The sequence below is a fragment of the Salmo trutta genome, chromosome 14 (assembly GCF_901001165.1).
Source record: "Salmo trutta chromosome 14, fSalTru1.1, whole genome shotgun sequence".
Taxonomy (NCBI): Eukaryota; Metazoa; Chordata; class Actinopteri; order Salmoniformes; family Salmonidae; genus Salmo; species Salmo trutta.
Genome location: NC_042970.1, coordinates 67,935,593 through 67,962,110, shown reverse-complemented (window position 1 = coordinate 67,962,110; position 26,518 = coordinate 67,935,593). Strand labels below are relative to the sequence as shown.

Sequence of the window (26,518 nt, the reverse complement as noted above, 5' to 3'; positions counted from 1 at the left end):
TCTCCTTCTGTGTCCTATCACTGGCTCTGGCAATGAGATTTTCCTCTCAGACGACACAGAGCAGAAGACTCACGTCATTCTCCATTTCCTTGTCTTGCGTCTCAAATCATGTCTCACGCCTGCAAACAAACATTGGAGGATTGGAGGATATGACCTCAAGGTCCAACATTACCGGTTCTTGCTCATCCAGACCCAAGATCCAACTTTATTACACAACTGTAAGCAGAGCAATACTTATGGTCCGGTACTAACAGAAGCAAGGAGGCCATTCGGGACCAAAGGAGCGGAGCTGGGGCCTTGGCGCCAGTTACGAAATGGAATGGAGTTCGTCAAGGGGCAGGAAGTGCAACTGAGTGAAGCAATGGTTCAGGTACTGGGATCTGTCAACGCAGCGTCCTGGGAGGGATTTCCCAGTCTCACCCCCCACAGGATGTGGTGTTGGGCCATGGGCCAATAGGCATCCAGTACCACCAGCAGGAGCTGTCACGGCAGAGTGTGTAGAAGAGGTAAAGCAGCAGCAGTCCTATGCCCCGAGTGTCTGTCTGCCTGTCTGTCTGCCCACCCCAACCCAGATGAATGAGAGGGGACTTACTCCCTTCCCCAACCTTCTTCATATCCCTCCAAACACCCAAGTTGCTGACTTATTTGTACTGGGTTTGCTGTTGCGGCTTTGGGGCACCATTCTAAACAGTGACACCCCACTGGCTCCAGGACACGCTGTATTAACTGTGTGTGTTATTGTAGGATGCCTTCCCAAACCGATGGCCTGGGCACAGAGAGAGAGAGAGAGAGAGTGCTGCTTGTTTTTCAAACACAAACAGACTCGGCAGGCACTCATTTCGTTGCACTTACCCGAGTGATTTCTCCTGAGGATATGACAGACAGAGCGCTCCACTTTACACTCAGAATCCTGGGCCCCTGTAGCTAGTTACCCACCACAACTGTTACCAATTGGCCCCAATGTAGAGAGGAGAGGTCTCTGGTTGCCAAGCAAAACACAACACTCTGTCGTTACTGGAACTTCACTTGGCACACATCGTGTACGCAGCACTCCGCTTGGATGATATAGTGTAGTGCCGGGCAATTACAGTATTTACAAGAATTTGCGCCTTTCCGTCAAAGTTTTCATCCTCTTTTTCTTCTTAAACTTACCCGCCCCGCCTCGATGCGCATTGTAAACAAGTGAGGATTAGTAAGGGCTGCACTCACAGCTCTGAGCTTTCTAACTTTATAAACTGACAGCGAAACCCGGAGAGAGCAACGCTGAGCTGGGGCCAATAATGTGGAGGGAAAAAAACTAAAACGAGCCATTTCGATTTCATTAAGAAGGACTTGGGTAAAGAAACAGTGCAGAAAATGTGTTTTGGCCAGTCTGACATGTGGGAAGTAGAAGAAATAAACAACGCCACTTTCTTCTCCTAAAAAACATCTAGCGTAGCTAGTAACAACAAGAGCTGTCCGTTTAATTGTTCATAATGGAGTGTCTATTGAGGTTTACAAGAGTACTTGCTGATGGCCAGTTAATGCCATGATTTCTGAAGTGGATCCAAAACCAACAACATACATCAAGACATGTTTATTCATGATGAAAAAATGTGACCACAAAAATAACAAAATCAACAATAATAAAAATAAACACTACATTTGGCCTGTTAGTGTTGCTTGTTCAATGAATCTGATTTATAAAAGGGTTTATAAAGCCTCTAAGGCTCTTAGAAGCTGAAAAGTATGTGTAGAATGGACTGCATATGAGAGGGGATCGATTGGCCTCAAACCAAGGCATTGACAAATGGCACCTTAGGCCCCCATGAAATAGCATTGCCATGAGGTCGAAGATGTGTGTGAGAGTGTGTGTGTGTCTCTTCCTCCTGTGTGTGTCAGTCATTGTCTGTAAGCAATAACACACTCGCCAGGAGCTTTTTGGAGCTGAAGCATCTCCATGCATTTCCTCCCAGCATCTGGTCTTCTGAAGTGCCTCAGCACATGTGCATAGATTAGTCTCACCACAGGGTTGGAATTGCCCCTGCCTCCATAGCCCTCCACCAAGCACGACGGGGTCCGGTACCATTTACCCCTATTTACCCAGAAGATTTGCCGTCCGTCTTCACGCGGACACCCAAAATGGAGGTCAGGTTGACGGATGACTCTGTTTAAGGTGGAACCTCCACTAGAAAGAATGCACTTGAAAGAGAAGCCATAGACATCCCCACCACTGAGCTTTTCACTTTGACGAGTGCAGTCCTATCCCGTCGCTGTGCCCTTGCTTTGACGAAATACAGTTGATTTTGGGTCCGACTGGTGTTAGCGAAACAGGAAGTCAGGTGAATTACGGCAGTGGTTCTCAAACCTCTCCTCAGGGTCCCTCAGCCGTTTCACAATTTTGCTGAAGCCCTGAATTAGCTCACCTGACTCACTTAATCCAGAGCTTGATGAATAGTCAACAAGTTGAATCAGGTGTTCTTGCTCTGGAATAGATTAAATACATGGAACGGCTGGTGGGTCCCCGGGGAGAGGTTTGAGAACCACTGGATTAGGGAGTCCAGCAAAGGGCCGTAAATAGGACTGCCTGGTTTAACCACATTGTAGAAGGACAAGGTGAGGGGCTTATGACCATTTGGAAAGACTAGATCTGCTGGGGTTCTCTGGGGGTGAATCCTTCAAATAACTCGCTTTCCAATGGAACGTGCAAATCCAAACCCTTTCGAGAGAGAAAATGCATTGAGCATTTCTTTCAGGTAAACGTCAACTCTCCCGTGCCGAACGTCGATGTTCTTGGAGCCTCATGGAAGTTCTTGGAATCATCTCAAGGGACATAAAAATTCAAAATGATGCCTCTTTAAAAGAGAAGAAACCCAAAGCGGAGGTCAGGCACACAGAGGAACGTAGTATACTGTTCCGTTGCCAGGTTCTCAGAACCAAACCTAGGTCTTTCATACCCACCAGGCCACAGCCATTCAGGATATTGCTTCAGAGGGTTGCCAGATTCCAGATTCATCCAGCAGCTCCCTATCATGGCCAGTTGCCACTGAACAATGAGAGTGTGATGAGCATGAGGGTGCCAGCAGAAAAACGGCAGAAGAGCACGGGAACCATCATGGGCACGGACCCACAGAAACCACACATCACACTTCCTTACCAAGACCTTGGAGGAGGAGGTGGTAACACATTGAAATGGGGGAACATTTCACTTGTGCCTCCAATGACTCAGTTTAGAGTATGGTGCTAGGAACACCAAGATTGTGGGTTTCCACAAGGGCCACATCAACTAAGAATTTGTTGACAGTTCTGTAAATCGTTTTGCATACAAGTGCCGGCTAAACGACCATGCTGTTATCGTTATTAGGGAAAAGCGGAACAGTACAACAGGAAACACAATCTCTGGACCGATTTCAGAGGGCACAGACGCAGTAAGCATTAGGTCGTTTCCAGGATGTGGCATCGTCTCGCTGGCCTGGCACAGCAGTACTCTAAAAACACCCTGTAGGTATTGTCAATGTAAACACCACCCGCGGAGACTGTTTCTCACCAACAAAACAAATCTGGACTAAGTTATACTGCACCCCTGTGGAGCTGAGCTGAGCTTCCCAGCAGTACACTGAGTGTGTCTAACTGACTGCTAAGAGTTATAGTGGGACTTTGATGTGCAGCCAGGGCCCGTTTAACCCGGAACACACACACACACACACACACACACACACACATTCTGCCAGGACCCTTGTCTGGGTCCAGAGTGAGGATTCACCATCCATAATAACGGCAAGTCCCTCACTGTCCATTGACAGTGGAGAAGGAGAAGGAAAGATAAGTCTCAAACAGAAAACTATGATGGAGACTTTTTATTATGGAAAACTGATTCCACCGCCAGCTGTTGTTTAGCCACTCAGAGTACAGGAATGTGTAACAAGAGACAGTTTTGGTATTGAGTATTAAAAAAGCATCACGATAATGTGACAAATCTGAGACTGACTCATGTGAAGCGAGACCTAAGTCAGTGACATCTATGAGCTGAGTAAGAAATTAGAGGGCAAAGGGGAAAGGCCAACAGGATGTACTTCCAAGTGGGCCAATCTGGTTGAAAAGACGTCACTGTAACCAGTTTACAACCAGCGTCGTTTTGCATGCTGGGTTTGCTTTAGCATGATTGCCCTTTAGAATGGTTCCTTACATGTCCCAGGGCTCCAAGTTCCTTTAAGTTACCACAGTGCATCTGAAATCTGCTGCTGATCTATGCTGTGAACTGGGTTCAAAGTTTTGATTGGATCAGAAGAACTCCATAACACCTCTGATAGGGGTGATATCATTGGCTTGTAAAAGTTCCATTGCACTTCATAGAAAGAGTAAAATAACAGCAAGTAGGTGAAATAATAAAGTCACCTTCAAACATACACAACAAGTTATTTTCTCTTCTGAAAGCTTCCCTGGAGCTGTTTTTATTTATAACTGTATATTACTTTAATTTATGATACCATTATAAACTGAGAGAGACCGACCGACCGACCGACCGACAGACAGACAGAGAGAGTGTGAGAGAGTGAGCGAGACAGACAGAGAGCGAGAGAGACAGAGAGAGAGAGAGGTGGAGATACTATTGTGGTAAAAGTCCCTCTATTAAAATGTTTAAAACCCACAAATTTGGGCCGTGGCAGGGCTATATGCTGTTGTAGCTCATGCCAGAATAAATGTTTGGGTACGGTGTTCCTGAAAAAACATCCATACAGGAAAAATACCCCCCCCCCCCCTCCCCACGTAGCTTCTGGACACCAAGGAAGGTATTTCACCACCAAAACACGCACCAATACATGCTGCAATCGTGCACACACACAAACGGACACGCGCTCGCGCTGTTGTGAGAAACAGACAGGCACGTACACACACACGCTCATGTACTGAACATACATAAGCGCAACCTATCTAAATGCCATCACAACGTACATAGGAAAACTACGTGAAAAGAAGAGGGGTTTAGAGGAATATTATGTCGCAATCGTCTCCACAGCTGCGAGTGCATTCTGTATAATTACAGAAAGCCCTCACCGCTGATGAGGAACATGAGTAGGTGGTGACCGCTTACAGACAGGGAAACCACCTCTAAGGTACAAAACAAATTAACAAACTTTAATTGACATTTATGACTTTCCCTCCTCCCAAAACCTCCCCTCAAATCCACAACTCAGTCCCCACAAAACCTCCCATTTCATCATCAGAACCGTCTCAGCTGTCGTCTGCTCTACTGCCCACTGGTTGCGATGTAGCTGAATTACAGCGCGTTGTACCGCACAGGGCAGCAGCCAACCAGCACACTGACCAGACAGTCAGTATCCTCAATGCACTGACGTGGATGTGTGATTACATGCTCTTGTTGCTGTGTTCAAGACACCTCTGTATAGATAAAATATGGTTATGTTGTGACTGAAAGGTCAAACAAGGCTGATGTTCCTTCATATACGGCCTTGGCTGGCAGAGAGCCATAGAAACAGAAGCTGCCATAGGGAGGGAGCAGTAAGATGAAACACCGGCATGCCCTGTGATGTCGAGATCTGTATCTGTCTGGACTCGGTCTTCCAGCCAGTATCAGCTCCCATCCAAACGCCAGTCAGTGCACGAACCCCCTAGAAAGACTATTCTAGATCCTTCACCTCGTGTCTACTCTACTTCACCCTGACAACAGAACACAGACAGGTAGGTACAGTAACACAGTTGGTCTCCTTTGCTCTTCCACAACATTTCACTTTGTGTCTTTTAAAACAAACACTTTGCTGTCGTGGATCCTAGCATAATATACACTGAGTGTATAAAACATTAGGAACACCTTCCTAATATTGAGTTGCACCATATTTTGCCCTCAGAACAGCCTCGATTCATCGTGGCATGGACTCTACAAGGTGTCGAAAGCGTTCTACAGGGGACGCTGGCCCATGTTGACTCCAATGCTTCCCACGGCTGTGTCAACTTGGCTGGATGTCCTTTGGGTGGTGGACCATTGTTGATACACACCCAGCAGCGTTGTAGTACTTGACACAAACCAGTGCGCCTCTTTTGTCTTGCCCATTCACCATCTAAATGGCACACACAGCCAATCCGTGTCTCAATTGTCTCAAGGCATAAAAATCCTTCATTAACCTGTCTCCTACACCTTCATCTACACTGATTAAAGTGGATTTAACAAGTGACATCAATAAGGGATCATAGCTTTCACCTGGTCAGTCTATGTCATGGAAAGAGCAGGTGTTTTTTTTTTACTCAGTCTGGTTGGAAAACAGAACAGCAGCGACCTAGAATCAAATGGGAACAGTATTAAGCCAAAACCATAACAGACGAGAAAAATAAGATGATTGGCTAGATCAAAAGGACTTGGTTGTTCATCCGAGCGTAGGCGATCTGAGAGACACAACACAGAGAGCGAACCTTCAACGTTCAACAAAACGAGGCTAAAAGAGCTCATTTGTGAGGCCAAACTGCTTTCGAAGCTCACCGTACTATTACAGGGAGGGAGCCGTGAAGATGGCTTTAATCAAACTCCATGTGTTTATCTTGTGGATTTCACACACAGAACAACAGATCAAATAGAGTGGACAGAAACAGGATTTCCACTTTTGAAGCATTTCAAAAGCCTTATCGTGGAAACAAAGTCAGATAGGTGATACTCATCCGCCGCGGTTTCAAATAATCATGTTATGGTTAAAGCCTTTGAGCTGCTCTTTCGGTCTTTGATTGTGATCGGTTGTCTCGGCGCAGGCTTGAGGGTGACATGATCGCCATTGGTCATATCATGGTGTTAACTCAGACGAGTAATCTTCACGGGTGATGTCAGACACCTGTGGCAAAAGACTGGAACAGAAGAGGGGACTCACACGACTACAGTGTTCAGGATTACAGTACGGCGATATGAGATGGACTTCATATCATGCAATATCTAATACATACATTACTTCATGGAAGCAAATCACACTTGCCCCCCAAAACGTACGATAGGACCAACTTAAAATCAAACGTAATAAGTAGGCTACAACTTGGCAATGACACTCCCCTGACATTTATTGACAATTAGACCAAATGCCATTTAAAATGTGCTTATTAAGGTGTCTTTAGAGATGAGTAAACAATTCAACCATCCCCACCAATTCCACTGTAAAACATGTGTGCGGAGCGTTTTCAATAGTCTAAAGAGGTATGCGTTCCCATCACCGAGAGACTGTGAACAAGCCTGGCGTCTGGAGTCCCCTCATCATCACCATCCTCCACATTTTCACTTATGGAACGACTCCCTTCAAAAGCTCACCAAAGACTTGAGACGCTAATGAAGCATTACCTAATTCAAACATGAAGTCTCCCTCTCTTTCCCTAGCTCCGTCTCCCCGTTCCTCTGCATCAGCTGTGATGAATGACTTCTAATGAGTCCCTGCTGTGTGGTTCAACTGGCTGCTTCTTCTTCTCCCCCCCCCCTCTCTCACTCCCCCTCTTTCTCTCTATGGATGAAATCATTGGAAAATGACCCGTCTCTAGGCTGCCTCGTTTCAATGCCATTGCACAGTGTTTCTAAGCCCATGCTTAACACCGAGTTCAATTTTACTGTGCGACTTTTACCCAACCCCAGCCCTCTACAGGTAGCTTGTGCCTCCCCTCAGCCACCCTGTCACCCTCATATGAACCTGTCCTATTCACTAATCACAACCTGAGTGTGAACACATGCCCCGTATATTCCATATGTGTGGCATGTTAAAAAGTGACAGCGGTGAATATTCTCTCTACTAAAAAGGAGAGTAGATGAAGGTCTCTGCTCTTTAGCCCTGCCGAAATGGGAACCACCTGCTGGACTGAGGTGATGGGTAGGTCTAAGCCTTTCCACTCGTTATATGGGGTGACCCACTTTACCTCCAGACGGGTGGCGAAGAAGGGGCGGTACTTTAAATACATTTACTCCACCGAGATCCCGGCGGGTTCCAAACCGTTGGATGTGGCTTCCAAACCGGAGTCGTTAGCGATTAAGTAAACAGAGTGGGAGATTTGTTCTCGCTGTCACTCACGTTAGCCAACTAGGCCCGGCAGAGCCAAGCAAGAGCCGAGTCAGAGCCAAAGTAACATTAAATTGCAGGGAATCCTTTGCCTTCCACCAAAAGGGAAAGTGCCAGCTGAAATTGCAACCTCACCACATGGCAAATGCACTTTCCTTTCCCCATGCAGCAATCTGCGATGAAGCCCTCCTGGGGGATATTACAGAGCGATATTAAGACGTTAAGGCCAGTTTGGCGTTAAATTGTACACATACCACTGTGGTGAGGTAACGCTCCTTGAAAATTAATAGCAGTGACACGGGTATGTGAACAAAGGTACGGTAATCATAGTTAACCCCTTAGCTTCTGAGGAGGGCTAGTGAGGTTGGTGCTGTCAAGGCACCTGAAGAGAAGTTCTGGGTCAAACACAGGTTGGTCGATCGATGCTGAAATTCAGTCGAACCCACACTATGGCAAACACACAAAACTGTGAAAATGCAAGCTTTAAGTGATGGAGAAGTGACAAAACATGTTTTATCTCAGTGCAAGAACAACATGATATTCCCTCCATGACCTTAATAGGCCACAGGACTCAACCATCTGATTGACGTTTGGAAAGGAACAAGACAAATGTACAATCCTGGAGTGTGTTGCGCAGTCTAACAGCAGCCATTTTAAAACCTTAACGCCAGCTAAGACCATTTAATGTCATCTAAGACACTTTAAAGAGGCAGATTACTCAAAGACATGGTAATGAGAACGACTTGAACCAAAAGTTTGTTTCCAAGCATTGTCTCATTCTAAAACAATCAAATAGTTAAGAGGGGGGATGAGCCTGCTGGTGAAATCATAGTTTACTTCCCTTACATGGAGTTTTTACTGCTTATTAGTTTGTGGTTTTCCAAGGGATAAAATACACAATTAATAGTTTGCGAATGAGCGTGTCATTGCCAGGCAATCTGGATGTGGTTGTTGTGAGGGGAGGACCGAGGAGCCTCTCCCACTGACTCTCTGGGCCCAGGACAGGGCTCTGAGCTAGGGGACATCTGGAGGTGATCTGGGGCCTCGCTGGACCCGGCTGAGAAAAAGACGAGGTGCAGATGAGCTGGAGCCGGGCGACACCTCGGTCTCTGACGCCCTGCCCTGGGCTGCTGCTGTGGGGTGGTGAGTTGTCTCCATCAGAGAGAAAACGTGTGTGTGTGTGTGTGTGTGTGTGTGTGTGTGTGTGTGTGTGTGTGTGTGTGTGGTGTGGTGTGTGTGTGTATGTGTTGAGTGCGCCAGACCAACGTGTTGGACCGGACAGCTTCTTCCTCAGTCTCCACTTTCACCCACGCCAAAGTGGGGACGGGTGGTCGGACACCACTGGTTGATGAGTAACCCGATGAGTGACTCTTTATACTGGAGTATGAGACGGAGAGGCAGCCGGCTAATCTTCACATCCCCTTTAAATCATCCAAAGACAATCATCAAACACACTCATCCCTTTAAGACCAATAACATCCCCACAGTGAGGACAGTTGTCAGCTATCAGTCTTGTTAATTGCTGACAAGTGTCAGGAGGAAAGTTGGCACTTGTAATTGTTTATTCGAGGATGCTGTGGATGTGATATTGCACATGCTGTGCTTAATGGGCAATATACGTAGGGTTGAATTGTCTTGGGTTGAGTTTTTTATTCAGCTATTCCAAGCACAAATAGCCGTGGAAAGGCTTTGCCGCTCCCTTTAAAAGCAGACTCAGGGTCATTCGATCCATAGGGCTCTATAGCACTGGAAATCCCTTAGCCAATGAGAAAAGATGGTCAACAAAATGGGAAAAGAAAGAAATACATGAACAAGAGTTTTTTTTTATCCCGCCTCTTCTTTCAAGGCTGTTCACTCTCTGGTGGTGAAGCGAGCTAAACAAGGCCACATTCTAATCGAGCTAATTGTGTTAGAAGGGTAAATGATCATTAAAGTTCAATTAGGGTTAACCGCATTGCAATGCATTCCCATTCCTCAGTGTGTTTTGAAAACAGCTCGCTTTTAATCTGTCATCTCGTTCATATTCCGCTGCAAATGATTGTTTAGTATGCTTTTTATACACATACGCCACTATCGCTCATGTTTGAGATTGTGCCAGAACCTGCAATATAACATTCACACTGCCCTCAGTGCACTGACATTATTGGTGCAAAAGAGAGAGAAAAAAGACTGGGTTGGAAAAAAGAATGGACTTTTCCTCAATAATTCCATTTACTTTCCGTACAGTTGTCCTAACATGACAAAGAATGTGTGAAGAGGTGTAAAATGTCCCTCTCCGGGCCAGGCCTCGCCCTCTCCGTCACATAGTTGGCACACCCATAGACCACTCCTCTTTTCCGGCATCTGGGAATTCCTGCCTGTTGCCTTTTAATGTGGGTCTCATTTCTGCTGCTAGTGTGTGTGTGTGTTGCTAACGACTGTCACGAGCGGAGCGCCACACTCGTTCCAGATGTACAGCAGCTAATGAAAGCCAAGATCCACCGAGCAAGACCGACGGCGGGAATACCTCCTACACGCTTTATGGCATCTGTAAAAATCAAACATTTAAATACAATAAATCGGAGAATTCTCTCTCTCTTGCTCCCTCCTCTTTCTCGCTCTCAGACAAAAACGAAAGCTTTTGTCGAGGTCTCTGAGCTGCGACAGTATTTAAGCGGTTAACAGTAGACTGCCGTTTGCACAGGGAAAACACGTTGTTTAGCCTCGACCACAATACAGATCTACACAGAGATAGTCTGTGTATTCTTGGTCTGTTGTTTCAGAGCCCAAACTGCATATGAATCATGGGAAGTGCCTGAGATGAGAGGAACGGCAATACTGTGTCAACCAAAACACAAACTATTCCAACGTGTATGACACATGGGAAAGCCCCGACCGATGCCAGGTATAACCACTTTTTCTCCAGTGTCGCTATATAATGCTGTTAAATGTGTGACTGGAGAATCAGCCTACTGGCAATTCTCCAGTTCAGCCACATAAAGAAACATTAGACACTCATTTAGGTATGTGGCCTTTCTTCACAAACCACCGTTGGCAGAGGAATCCATGCATTGGGATAACATCTCTTTAAATCACTCGATGGTTGAGGTAGTACTACACTAGCCTGGTCCCAGATCTGTCTGTGCTGTCATGTGTGGTTGCGCAGGAGTTGGTAAGACGGCACAAACAGATCTGGGACCAAGCTAAGGTACTACTACACAACCTGAAAAAGTTCCTGAGTTCCAAAGCTTGGACTTCCATGAAAAGGATATGACTTAATCAATCCTGACTGTTGCGTTGAATTGTTCTCTTTAATACATGAACGGCAGTTTGCCGCATAGCTCTCTCCTCCAGCTGGACTGTCTTTGTGATCCCATCCTGACCACCTCATCTTTATCAAAAACCCCCTCTGGAAAAATATATATAGGAGTAACCGACCAAATGCCTCACCAGCCATTTGTGAGACAGTGCAAGACAAGCAAATGGAACCTCAAACAAGAAGCCATTGGGAAGTGAAAATAGTGAAACCATTTGCAAAATCAGGGACATGGCACATGCAAGGCCAGCAAATGGAATGTCAAAGAAGATGAAGCTGTGCGAAGAAGTGAAAAGAGTGAATCAATCTCACAGGGAAAACTTAAGTAGACGTTTGAATGATGAAGCTACCTTCTCCAGAAACCCTTTGAGTTCCCACATGCTAATTTGCTAGCGGTCGCAAACAGAAGATCATTCATCACCATGCGGTCGCTTGCCCTTGCCTGAATCCCCTTCACCGCCTCATTGTTACTTTGTCCCCTTCCACTCTGCCGTAGTGACACTGTGCCCCAGACAGAGACGGATGCAACTACCATCAGGTGGGACAAGGAGATGGCATATGATTGATCGTGTCCAGGTCAGGATTTGTCAAACAGGAGGCCCGTCTAGCATTTTCCCGCCTTTGCTATTTGTCACTCGATCACAGAGCAGTGTCATTATGAATGGGGTGGGCAGTGAATTCATACTCCTGCAGCAGCGCTAGTCTGCACAGTAGACATTCCCAGATAATGTAGACATTATCCTGGATAATGACGTAATTTCAACCAGCTTCTCCCGCTGGATTGGTTGTTCCCAGATCTTGCTCAATTACAACTTGATCACATTCGTCAGATGATCTCTATGAGAAAGAAGCAGGAGAGAAGCGTAACTGCGGTGAGATATTTAGAATACGTCATTTCAAATGTCCTTTTCCCCAAAGGCTATTAAAATGACTGCATATGGAAAGACCTGTGCAGCCCACCACCTTCTCGCCCAGAGTTCTGTCCACAAACCTCTGGCAAGTTCCCAGGCCTTTCAGGAAATATTTTCCATCTGAGTCAGAAGTTTAGAGTGTCACAGTCACCAAATGGGCATGAACCCGGTTATACAAGCTGAGGCAGACCCTATGTACTGATCCAGGACCAGCTTACCCTCCCCAAATCCTAACCTTAATCATAAGGAAAGAAAATGTTAAACTGACCTTAGATCAGTGTCCCTACTCTGACCTATAAAGACCCGACTCAGAGGAAGTGACTAAATATGTACATGCTCTGAGACTGTTACAGAAAGGAGGGCTTCCACAGAACACCTTCAGTGACGAGAGAGATTTGTGGAAAATAACAGTAGTGTGACTCAAGTCAAATTAGGCTATTCTTCAATGAGAGAGGGTACAACACGGCAGCCAGCAGTAGCACTTGACACGTTCAGCGTTCCAAAGCACCATAACACTGAACCTGAACCTTAGAACTGTCCATGAAGCACCAACAGACTTGTTTTAAGGTGTTAGGATTGAAGGTATACAAGGTGTATTTTCTTCTATCTGGTACATGAAGAATCCTCCCTATTTCCAACTCTGTGGGGCAGAGTCGTGTCAAACTCCAGCCACCAAGTCAGTTGGTCATTTCCACTCTCTGTAACTGCTACTCAAAGCTCAGTGACACCAGACAAGAGTTGGGCGTGTCTTCATGTATGACGACACCCATTTTCGTGACACGAACACTACCCCCACTTCTTCATCCCCAAGCCCTACTAAGTTGTTACCTTACCACCCTGCCCTTGGCTCGCAGCTGGAGCAAAGAGGACGGGCGATAAATCAATCGTCGACTTCGCCCTGGCAACCCGGCTCCGCCTCAACACCGAGCGCCGCCATTAGCGCACGTTTATTTGTTCGCGGGACTGTTTCTCTGAAGAGGGTGACCAAGAGCTCTGTTCTCCACAGCCAGGGTTGACCACCCCGCTGGTGAGGTCACTCCAGCAGTTCTAACAAACAGTCCAGAATGTTCCCGGGTTCCACTATTTATTTGGACCTCATTAGAGTTCCCCGGCCGCGACTCTGATGATGCAGCAGCGAATCAATGATGTAATTATTAGTGGGAAATAACAGACTAATGGCTATGTCATAGAAACATATCTCCTTTTTTTCCCAGCATAAAGAGTCCTTTACAAAGAGAGAGGGTGGTAGTTGTTGCTTACTATTGAGGCCTAGAGATGACACACAGATCTGTGACCAGGTTATCTTGCCAGGTCCTATATACAGTATAGTCATTGTCATGCCAAACAACCATAAGAGTTGGCTATACAGCACAAACAGATCTGGGACCAGGCTAGCCCATAGGCCCGTCCTCAACACTGACAATAGACTCCTATTATGACCTGATATGGCTCAAGTCATAAAAATGTAAAATAAATAAGTTATCACTTACTCATACAGAAATGGATACATGTCGAACAACCTTAGCAAGTGTCCGACATAACAATCCTGGATGTTTAGGTCACATGTATTATTATCTGTTCAAAAAGATCTTCCTTCAGGATCTTTCCGTCATCTTCCACCAGCAGATCTTAATCTAAATGAAGTTTTGTTTCTCTCTCTCTGTTCCGAATGAGCTCACTTCTGTACAAAAATATAGTAGTCCAACAGAAAGACATGGACACCGATTGTGAAGTCCACTCAGAGTGTTATTAGCAAAACAGAAAAAAAGGCAGGCAGGAGTACACAGAGGTCACGGCTGGGATATTTGATGTGCAAGCGGTGAGCAGCACGTTTGGCGGAGTCGTCGCAGGACCACAGTCTATTTATTAAAGTGGAGACGAGGTAGAGGAAAGGAAATAGAACAAACAGCAATGACTGATTCCTCTGAAAGGTTTGTGAGTGGGGAATTTGAAGGGGCTCGGCTTAGCGGGAAACTTTGCATCAAACAGCGTGTGGAAAATAAATGAACTCATCCATCCATTTGATCAGCCCACGTCGACTACGTTGGATTTTCTAATGAGGCTTGTAATAGGGAAGATAGACAAACCCTGGAATGAAAGGGTGTGTGTGTGTGTGTGCCCGTACGGTTAACCACACACCCTCCTTTCCCTGGTTATTCCAACCAAAGTGAGGGTCTATTGTGGAAAACTAGTCTCTAAAGCTGGAACCCTCCTCAGCCCCGCGAAAAGACCCACTTTTACAAGACTGCCCGTCACTCATAATCACAGACCGCTGTGACACGGGCTGATGTCATTGTTCCAGACCCGAATCAGAGAAATATCAACACCAATAAAGTCAAACAATGTTGATTCTAGCAGCAAAAACCTTCATTTCGTTGATATAGAACATTTAGTGAGACGCACAGGGACATTTTCTGCCACATTGAATTTGGAAATAAAAATATGGTTGATTTCAGCCACATTATGTCGGAAATATGAATACGCCTGGTGATGATACACATCATAAATAATCTTCACACCCAAAAACTTAGATTGACTTTTTCTTTTTATAGGTATTGAAGAAACAGGGAAAAAAAGAGGGAAAAATCTACTGTCCAAATGGGAAAAAGGCTTTCTTGTCTTCACAGTTCACAACTGCAAAGCCTGGGGATTAAAATTGCTACTACCTTGCTCAACTCTTCCTCACCATTCAATGTAGATTCATTGTGTTTTTTAAGACAGGGCTGGAAGAGAAACCGAGGGCCTCGGGTTCATTTCTTAAACTCATAACAGGTCACCTTCACAGATGACCCTGGCATCAAGCTCTCTCCCAAAAAGGAGCCGACTGCAACCTCCACTGCACTCAGGTCAGAGGCTAGCTCCGAGCACAGAGCTTAATCTATTTACAGGGAAACACTGCAACAGGACTGAGATCAGAAGAAAAACAGAACCCCTAAAAAGACAAAGAAAGGGAACACTCAAACTGTCAGAGTCTAGGCTTTTTAAATGAAATCAATTTTCCCTGCCTCTCCAAAAGCATTATGCTAGCCTGTTACTTTTTACGTTGTCGATTTTGTCATTTAATACAAGTAAGAAATGCAGCACCTACAAAGCTGTACGAAGCAATAATACGGGTCAACTCGGCAAGAAAAACATTCCAAACGCCTATTCTCATGAAGTATGCAGAAAACATTAACCGAACCTCTGTGCCTCATATAAGCGCATATAAAGGATTAACTGTTCTGTTAGGTAAATGAGGTTGTGTGTGTGTGTGTGTGTGTGTGTGTGTGTGTGTGTGTGCCCTGAGTGTGTGCGTGCTTCCATCATGCATTTAGGTATATAGCCCTATAGCTTAAAGACCTTTTTAAAAGGTCTTTAAACACATTCTTAATTAATTGTACCATCAAATACAGTATGCCCATCAGAACCTGGTTGGTATGATGTCTTCAGGGTGGCACGGATTGGTTTGGTGTGGATCCAAGTCACCCACCAGTTTCTCCAGCCTGCAGCCACGGCTTCCTCTCCCCCAGCACCCTGCAAGGCCTGTGGGGCCCTATGCGGACCGTCCCGCCCCTAAATCAAGCATGGGAACTCCCAGGCCAACAGCAATCAGTATGCCTGGCTGTTTGAAGTCCTTCCCTGGCCTCCCCTGCTCACCACGCTGTGTGATATATCCTCCTTTTTCCACCTGTCCCACACCTCTTCTGGGACCATGACATCTCAGCCATAACTCACAGAGAGGAGAGAGAGAAGAAGGAGTGGAGAAAGAGGAGGTGGAGAGAGGAGGGAGAGGGTAGGGGAACAGAGACAGGGAAGATGGGAGGAGGCAGAGGAGAGAGGAGGTAGAGGTGGACGAGGCAGAGGAGGTGGAGAGAGGAGGGAGAGGGTAGGGGAACAGAGACAGGGAAGATGGGAGGAGGCAGAGGAGAGAGGAGGTAGAGGTGGACGAGGCAGAGGAGGTGGAGAGAGGAGGGAGAGGGTAGGGGAACAGAGACAGGGAAGATGGGAGGAGGCAGAGGAGAGAGGAGGTAGAGGTGGACGAGGCAGAGGAGGTAGAGAGGAGGCAGAGGGAAAAGTAGAGCGAGAGAGAGAGAAAGAAAGAGGAAAGAGAGGGTAAAAGAGAGGTTAATGCCTCGATCACACCCATAGCGTCACTGCGCAAAATGGTACGATGCATCATCGGGATATGTGTGCAACAAAAGTTCAACATTCACCTTCTGCTACCATTTCTGCCAAGCCGTCTACGCACACAGATTGACGCATACGTTCAATAAATCCAACGTATAAAGCCACACAGAACGCACTGCAACTGCCTCCGCAACGCAATGCTGCAAGGCAAGCGAAGCGCTCCGTTGGAAAAGAATGTACTTCTAGTGTACCAAAATGCAACGACACTGCGAGGCGTAAGGAGAGAAAATACAGAGAAGGGAGAAGAGAAGGGCAGAGGTAAAGAGGGGAGGAAGAGAGAAAGCGAGGGAAGCCTGTAGGCTCCAGAGCCCTGAGGGCCTGTGTGAGAGACCGGGTGAGTAATAGTCAGTTGGTCTCGTGAACTCTGAGCCCCACTGTAAATTCAGATGGGAAGCCGGTGGAGACTGCAAGATGTTGGACTGATCCACTATTGGACCCCCCCGTTTATCACCTCTATGTAATACCCCCGGGGACAGGCATACAGGTGGGCCGGTCCGTGAGACCAGGCTGGCCTCCTAACACTCTTATTTGCCGGGTTTGGTTTCAATTTCAACCAGGCGGACCTGGTTAGAGGTTCGAACATACACAGGGGACTAGGCTGCGTTTGGAGATGCATTCGGTCGTGATCAAAAATATGGAAAGCGTGAAAGAGAGAGCCGTTTATCAAAATCTTTGGACAAAGTGCACTTTAGGGGAATGTGGACTGCCTAGCTAAAATATCAAAGCCACTTTGTATCAGGGCTGAAGTGTTCAATCGCCTGCTCCGCTCGCTTGCTGCTGGGGCATCGGGTCCGGACTCTCAGTTAAACTTACAGGCGTCGCGACGGACGTTTTGCCGCTCCGAGGTCTTTTGTTATTGGAAACACTGACGCCATGCACTTTAAAAGAAACGCGAAAAGAGAATAACACGTCGGTTCGGACTCTGAGGATTAAAGGGGAACCAATGATCCTTCTCTAGCTCAATAAGGTAAGAGGAGAGCAGGCTGAAACAATCAAGCCGTAGCTACCCTCTCTCTGACTCGGGGAGGATCGCAGGCCAAACGTCTACTTGTTTGTTCCCAGCAGTAGAAGGGAAACTCATTTTTGTTTCCATCTCAAAGGTCATTCGATTACGCATCCCTGCGGGATCTGTTTCAGTACAGCCTCAGAAAAGGACCATACAAAGTAATCTGACCTAACTTGGAACTGGCCGTCTAAAATAAACACACTATAAATAAATTGAAATATGCATTGAATATGATTAGGTGTCCATCAAAACGGCTGAAGAATATAAACAAAGTGGTGTGATTTTGGGGCTATGGCTTCATCCGATCCTCTCCGTTAGGACTAACAAGATAACTAAGAAGCTGTTTAACATTATTGGGATATAGCCTACATTTACAATGTCCCAGAGGAAGGGGTCTGGGCTCTTTAGGGAGAGAACATCAATCATGTCATCACATTGTGCTCATGGCGGGAGAAAGAAAAGCACCATTTAGTCCAACGGCCCACTAATTGTCAGGCCCACGGGGTTGTGGCGTTGTGGTGCGCCCGGGACATGCCAAGAACAGCAAGCAGGAACTAATGAACTCCGTGTAACGTTCCTCTATCAGACCACTAAGCCCATTCACTCTATACGCTCTACAGTCAATATACAGTGAAACCAAGCCTGTTAGAAGTCCTTCTCGATCTTCCTCTGCCTCCTATGGGCTTTGAGTGTCCTCCACATGTCAAGAGGGCCCTAACATATTCTGTTCTCAGAAAACATCGCTTTGAAAAGAGACAAAGGCCAAAAGTGGCAAGTGATCGTTTTTTTTTTAAAGGCCCGGTGCAGTTAAAAAACTAAATTTCCTGTGTTTCATATATATTTCCACACTAGGTTGGAATAACACTGTGAAAATTATGATAATGCCCTTTTAGTGTAAGAGCTGTTTGAAAAGGCAGCCTGAAATGTCTTCCTGTTTGGACTGCCTGGTGACATCACCAGGTTGTAAATTAGTTAATAGACAGATTCCTAAACCTCTCTGCCAATAACAGCAAGTTTTCAGTTTTCCCCTCCCCACTCAGACCACTCCCAGACAGTCCTAGCAAAATTGTTGCTTAAGAAATTGTTCTTTGCTACAAAAGGTATTTTTGTTTATTTTAGATTTTTTTTATTGAAAGGTACTTAAATGTTACCCAGAAATGATTGGATATTGAGACAAAAACGGCTGCATTGGACCTTTAAAATGAATAATCAGGCAAAACTGGAGTCTCTTGTGGATACAACTAAGAAATGTATAGTTAAGATGTAGAGTGTACAGTTGAGGAAACAATGAGATCTAATGGTCCTGCGAGGCGGATGATGACTATCTGGCATCCTACAACCTTTTCTCAAGTGCCGTCTGCCTCCTATGACAGAGCTATTTACAGCAACACAGCCATTACCTCAAAGCGGATCTGATTCCAGGACAGCACTTGTCTCTCTCCGCAAACGCATTAAAACAGTGCGTCAGGAGCTCACATTCCTCCTAACCAGACTATATAGCCTGACACAGTCACAGATCCACCACCAGCAGAGCTCTTCCCGAAGGACGGCTGGACGTTTTCTGAGAGCTCACCGTGAGGTCACTTTAACAATAAAGATGCATCGTCTACGTCCCAATTGGCACCCTATTCCCTATATAGTGGACAATTTTTGACCAGGATCTGGTCAATAGTAGTGCACTATGTAGGGAATAGGGTACCATTTGGGATGAACACTTTCTTTAATTCTGTGACCAAGGTGGCATGGAACACCTGTAAAGGGTACTGACCCCTATTCCATGACTGATTGATTTCACACAGTGGTTTGGAGTAGGGTGTGGCTGGTCTGGTGTGTGGCTGGTAGAACTATGCATGAACTATATACACCCTCCCCTTGTTAGGGAGACACACACAATATAATAAAGAGCTTGGGTCTTACTGTAGGGGTGAAAGGTAGGGTGGACTTATCTGATTGACGCAGAGTAGGTCGCAGAAGCAATAGCAGATGTAAGACAGACAGACAGACAGACAGACAGACAGACAGACAGACAGACAGACAGACAGACAGACAGACAGACAGACACCTCCTTACCATTCTGCTCGTCCAGCTCGTTGCCTATATCCTGACCCATCACCTTCTGTCGGCTGATGACGGCAGCTAACGCGTCCAACCCAGCATCCTGAACTGTTCAGAGAGAGGGAGAGAGACAAAGGGGTTAACTCAGCCCTGTTCAGCATGATAGAGAGACAGACAGAAATAGAGAGAGGCTCCATAAGAGAGAGACCTATACATTATAGCAGGGTTCCCCAACTGGCGGTCCATGGGCCGAATTTGGCCCAAGGGGGATTTTATTTGTCCCTCCAACTTTTCTGAGCAAAAAAATAGTAAATCCTGCAAGGGTAAGCGTTGATACTATGATGACAACCTGCTTAACTACACATTTGTTTCCTCAAAAGTATATATCTACAGTGCCTTCATAAAGTATTTAAACCCCTTGACTTATTCCACATTTTGTTGTGTTACAGCCTGAATTTAAAATGGATTACATTTAGATTTGTAGGGCACTGGCCTACACACAATACCCATTTTTAAAATACATGTTATGTTAACAAATTAATTAAAAATGATAACTAAAATGTCTTGAGTCAAGAATTCAACACATTTGTTATGGCAAGCCTAAATAACTTCAGGAGTAAAAATGTGCTTAACAAGTCACATAGTAAGTTTCTTGGACTCACTCTGTGTGCAAAATAGTTTTTAACATGATATTTGAATGATTACCTCATCTCTGTACCCCACACATACAATTATCTGTAAGGTCCCTCAGTCAAGCAGTGAATTTCAAACACAGATTCAACCACAAAGATCAGGGAGGTTTTCCAATGCCTTGCAAAGGGCACCTATAAAAAATGTAAAGTAAATAAAAAAACAGACATTGAATATCCCTTTGAGCATGGTGAAGTTATTAATTACACTTTGGATGGTGTATCAATACACCCAGTCACTACAAACATACAGGCGTCCTTCCTAACTCAGTTGCCGGAGAGGAAGGAAACCGCTCCAGGATTTCACCATGAGGTGACTTTAAAACAGTTCCAGAGTTTAATGGCTGTGATAGAAAACTGAGGATGGATCAACAACATTGTAGTTACTTCATAATACTGTGAAAAGAAAGAAGCCTGTACAGAATATAAATATTCCAAAACATGCATCCTGTTTGCAACAAGGCACTAAAGTAAAACTGCAAAACAAATTCAAAGAAATGAACTTTATGTCCTGAATACAAATAATTATGTTTGGGGGAAATAAAACAATGCATCAATGAGTACAACTATTCATATTTTCAAGCATAGTGGTTGCTGTATCATGTAATGGGTATACTTGTCATCAGCATGGTCTACAGATTGTTTTAGGATAAAAATAAACAGAATAGAGCTAAGCACAGGTAAAATCCTAGAGGAAAACCAGGTTCAGACACAGGGAGAGAAATTCACGTTTCAGCAAGGCAATAGCCTAAAACACAAGGCCAAATATACACTGGAGTTACTTACCAAGACGGCATTGAATGTTCCTGAGTGGCCAAGTTACAGTTTTGACTTAAATCTACTTGAACCAACTTGACAGAGCTTGAACAATTTTAAAAAGAATAATGTGCAATTATTTTACAATCCAGGTGTGAAAGGCTTACCCAGAAATACTCACAGCTGTAATTGCTGCCAAAGGTGATTGTAACATGTATTGATGAATACTTATGTAATCAAGATAGATTCATGTTTTATTTTTCATATTTATTTTGCAAATGTTAGAATCTTTTTCCACTTTGACAGAGTATTTTGTGTAGATCATTGACAAAAAAAAATGACACTTAAAACCATTTTAATCCCGCCTTGTAACACGTCAAAATGTGGAAAAAGTCAAGGGGTGTGAATACTTTCTAAAGGCACTGTATATATTTGTATTTATAAGACAGTAAAAACACCCCCAAATCAGCTCTAAGGGATTTTCATTTTGGAAATCTGTTCCAAAGTATTCACATGCATTATAGAGAGAGATATGTGATCGTATACAAATGTAAGCAATGTTTGAAAATATGATGTTTTAGTGAAATATATCTGTTTTGTCTTCTTGCTGTCATTTTGCAGTCTACAAATGATTTGCAATTGCGTTCCGTCCCCCTGACCATCCCCCCAAGAAGAAAAAAAATGGCCCATAGGTGAATCTAGTTCATGATTCCTGCATTATACAGTTCATCAATAAACAACCCACAATTAGGAAAACCCCATTCAACTCACAGACAAATACTCTAGAGCACATCACGCATCCACACAAAAATGTGTCAAATGTAGAATCGGTGAGATGGTAAAACTATAAAGACATGCCCAAATTCTTCATTAATGACCCATTGTTAGAGAGGGAGCAATTTTGTGCACTGTGATTTCACAGGGCAATCATTTGGTGAATTGGGGTTCAGCATTGGGGAGCAACACTAGGGGGCAGCGTGCCACAGGTGACTCACTCAGCACTTAAAATGCGTGCGCACACACACACACACACACACACACACACACACACACACACACACACACACACACACACACACACACACACACACCTCAGTCTGACTTCTGTTATTCTAACTGTTCTAACTGTACTGGGTGAAAAAGGAGAGAGGGGCAGCTGAACAGTGACTTTGTGAAAGAGACGGATACATAACTTGTGGGAAGCTATCATTCTCTATCACAATTTTACAGAGTAGTGTTACACTGAGTTTGTCCAGGTTATTGTATGTGCTTCATGGGGTTCAGGGAATTGGTGAGGAGAGGAGAAGGCCCCTTGTCTCTGTATTTGACACAGACACCACCACAGGAATCTGTGAGACCACATATTTGGTTGCTCACTATAGGCCCTAAACTTACATCCGGAACTCCCAATGGGGGCTCAAAACCTTGATGCGGTTTCACTGTATCCCCACAATACTGACAAACTGAAAATAGCCAGATCGCAGCCAGAACCGTAATGGAGACATAACAGAGGAGACTCATGTGGAGTCAGGTGAACTGTACTAGGATCAGCCTGGATGTTGCAGTTACAGTGCATGTGGGAACGATTTAGGAACTGGGAGCGGCTGGAAATCGAATCTGTTGAATGTGAGTTACTGTGTTCACCTCATCCTGTGATATTGTGGATATAGTTATCAAGGTGTAGCCTCGAGGAGGACCGCCACCTCTGTGTTTCCTACTAGAGGCACTGATCACAGCTCAGTTTTGCATGGGTAAAGTTAGGCCTCTGAAGGTACAAGCTGATCCTAGATCTGATCAGGGGTGTATTCAGAGTCAGTGACGTGAAACGTTCTGACCGTTGCAGATAGATATACAATGAATAGAGCTGACAACACCCCCTCGTCTACCTGACAGTTCCACACCATACACTTCTATCTGAACTTTGTGTAACCTTACCTTCGACGATGCGCTGCTGCTGCTGTTTGATCGCGGAGAAGCCCAGGCCCCTGGTCTCCTCTGGCTCGTTGACCAGCCAGGGGTTGGCCGCGGCCCCTCCTTCTCCCCCCGCCATCAACGTCGACCTGGGAAATGTCACATAACAACATGATCAGCATGCCAAGGGTGTAGCGAACACACTCCCTGGACCTGTCAATCACCTGACCGGGACACACGTCCGAACTACCGACACGCATCGTCAACCCTCGGCTTCGCAAACAAACACGGCACAATGGACAAGTGTGCAACCTCTGTAGCAAGCAGTGTTACTCAGTGTAACTCATGTTACTCATCTGATGTTGACTTGTGTAACAACATGTCCTTCCCTTCAGATGAGACAAGGATTATTTATTTTCTTGTTTGGTTTTTACATTCTGAACAAGGAAGCAGATATGTTTTGTTGCTTTAAAAAAAAACTAGGACCGGCTTGTTCGACATGTAAACACGGCATGCTAATCATACACAGCCACAGGCCCTCAAGTTTCCAGTTGTGTTTCACTCTGACTGACACACACACGCACACACACACACGCACGCACGCATGCACACCAGAGTGCTCTTGTTGTGTTGTGTTGTGTAGCGCTGTTGTGTGGTTTTGAGCTATTTTTCTGTTAATGGGAAAAAGCTGTCTGAGACTGCCTCAGACCCTGAGGTTGTGTTGCGGTGAAGTGTCAAGGTCTCTGTTAGTACAGATAGATCAATCCCGTCCGTCAAGACAGTGTCACCTACTGGTCAGACCCAGCAAATCACCTCAGACAGCGCTAACTGGACTGACTGGAGGACTGGCATTGGCTGTCAGGGGACCTTGGGGGACAGCCATTGGCTGTCAGGGAAATTAGGATTGTAGCCATTGGCTGTCAGAAGTAGACACTTAAAATCTCCTCCACTTCCCTTAACAAAGCCCATTTACTACAATATCATACAGCTCATCAAATCCTTGTGGTACACTATGTTGAAAAGAATGAAAAATATGTCATTGTAGATGTTATTCCAGGATCTTAACTTGTTATGGATAGGGGGCAGTAGAATATGCATATAATTATTAGCTTTGGATAGAAAACACTCCAAAGTTTCTAAAACTGTTTGAATGGTGTCTGTGAGTATAACAGAACTCATTTGGCAGGCCAAAACCTGAGAAGATTCCAAACAGGAAGCGCCCTCTCTGACCATTTCTTGGCCTTCTTGATCATCTCTATCCAAAACGGGGGATCTCTGCTGTAACGTGACATTTTCTAAGGCTCCCATAGGCTCTCAGAAGGCGCCAGAACGTTGAATGATGACTTTGCAGGCCATGGCTGAAAAACAGTAGCGCATTTGGTAAGTGGTCGATCTGAGAACAATGAGACTGGTGCGCGCGTGCACGAGACGACTCCATGTTTTCATTTTCAGTCTTTGAACGAAAACAACGACTCCCGGTCGGAATATTATTGCTTTTTTACGAGAAAAATCGCATAAAAATTGATTTTAAACAGCGTTTGACATGCTTCGAAGCACGGTAATGGAATATTTTGAAATATTTTGTCACGAAACGCGCCGGGCGCGTCACCCTTCGTTACCCTTCGGATAGTGTCTTGAACGCACAACAAAACGCCGCTATTTGGATATAACTATGGATTATTTGGAACCAAACCAACATTTGTTATTGAAGTAGAAGTCCTGGGAGTGCATTCTGACGAAGAACAGCAAAGGTAATCCAATTTTTCTTATAGTAAATCTGAGTTTGGTGAGTACCAAACTTGGTGGGTGTCAAAATAGCTAGCCCGTGATGGCGAGCTATCTACTCAGAATATTGCAAAATGTGCTTTCACCGAAAAGCTATTTTTAAAATCGGACACCGCGATTGCATAAAGGAGTTCTGTATCTATAATTCTTAAAATAATTGTTATGTTTTTTGTGAACGTTTATCGTGAGTAATTTAGTAAATTCACCGGAAGTGTTCGGTGGGAATGCTAGTTCTGAACGTCACATGCTAATGTAAAAAGCTGGTTTTTGATATAAATATGAACTTGATTGAACAAAACATGCATGTATTGTATAACATAATGTCCTAGGAGTGTCATCTGATGAAGATCATCAAAGGTTAGTGCTGCATTTAGCTGTGGTTTTGTTTTTTGTGACATTATATGCTAGCTTGAAAAATGGGTGTCTGATTATTTCTGTCTGGGACTCTGCTGACATAATCTAATGTTTTGCTTTCGCTGTAAAGCCTTTTTGAAATCGGACAGTGTGGTTAGATAAAGGAGAGTCTTGTCTTTAAAATGGTGTAAAATAGTCATATGTTTGAAAAATGGAAGTTTTCGGATTTTCGAGGAGTTTGTATTTCGCTCCACGCCTATCATTGGATATTGGAGCAGGTGTTCCGCTAGCGGAACGTCTAGACGTAAGAGGATAACAAACCACAATGTCACCAGGTAAAGTAATGGTGTGATCAGAAACCTCAAATAGGTATACTTGTTGACGTTATTAAGTTCCTCTCCTTACGCTGGTATTGGACAGGACAGGTTGTACTAAATTTGAACTCAAAGTTGGTTGTGATGTGTGTCAAGCATGGCGCCACCTCCTTCCTTCCTCTTCCCGAGGGCGAGTGTGTAGTTTGAAGCACCCCATCTCCCTCTCTTTACTCCTTGGCCCAACTTAGCAGCGGCGGCCGGGGCGAGACAAGGAGGTCGGCAGCCAGCGCTAAGCTAATCTTTCTGACAGGTTTGGTAACTATCCTACCGCGTGGCGGATCTCCACTTCCTCCCGCCGTGTGAAGATTAAAGCTTATCCAATTAACCGCCCACTGGGGCCCGCCAACATACTCAGACATCTCTGGGCAGCCCGCATCACACTCCACCGCCGCCCAGGACCCGACAGACAGACAGGCCTCTGAGGCTGTAACTTGGACAAGGCCGATTGAACTCATTTCGACTTGTTGCAGGAGTGATCAAATATAAAGTCTCTATGTAGTGTTGTCTCTCTTGTCGAGATGTGTGTTTTGTCATATATATATATATATATATATATATATATATATTTAACATTTTTGGGGAAAAAAATACAAAATTGAAATCCCAGGCCCGTCCTCTTCAGGAGGCCTTTTGGTAGGCCGTCATTGTAAATAACAGTTTGTTCTTAACTGACTTGCCTAGTTAAATAAAGGTTAAAACAACTTAAAATAAGGAGAGATTGATAATGGGAAAAGGGGTGGTAAGGGGCTTGGGGGTATTCCAAAGAGGGTCAGGGGTGCAGTGAGCCTTCAAAATGGAGGCGCCACGTCTCTTCTTTGCTTGATTAGAGGCTAATCTCTCTCTAATGTATTGTTTCACAAATAAAATAAGCCCCCTTATCCCGGACCAACCCCTCTCCTCGAAAAAATGGAACAGCTTAGGTTATCCAAGCGAGGCTAATACCCACCCACACACTGAGTGCCAGGTCTACCTACTCACTAGCCACCCTTCCCCACCCCCTCTCAAATCATCCACCCACCCCACATCAGTATCAAAGTACAGAATACACTGTACATCAAAATACAGTACCAGTCAAAAGTTTGGACACACCTACTCATTCCAGAGTTTGTCTTTATTTGTACTATTTTCTACATTGTAGAATAATAGTGAAGACATCAAAAATATGAAATAATACATACGGAATCATGTAGTAACCAAAAAAGT

General features: G+C 44.9%; 1 protein-coding gene across 1 annotated transcript in view; it reads right to left on the bottom strand.

Moving 5' to 3' along the window:
- The window catches only part of LOC115147200 (syntaxin-8), a 44,161-nt gene that overhangs the window by 11,701 nt on the left and 5,942 nt on the right, over nucleotides 1–26,518 (bottom strand). The window contains exons 5-6 of the mRNA XM_029689281.1: nucleotides 22,827–22,951; nucleotides 19,462–19,554 (exon numbers count right to left, since the gene is read on the bottom strand). Coding sequence (XP_029545141.1) covers nucleotides 19,462–19,554; nucleotides 22,827–22,951 — 218 coding nt within the window. The remainder of the gene's footprint in view (nucleotides 1–19,461; nucleotides 19,555–22,826; nucleotides 22,952–26,518) is intronic.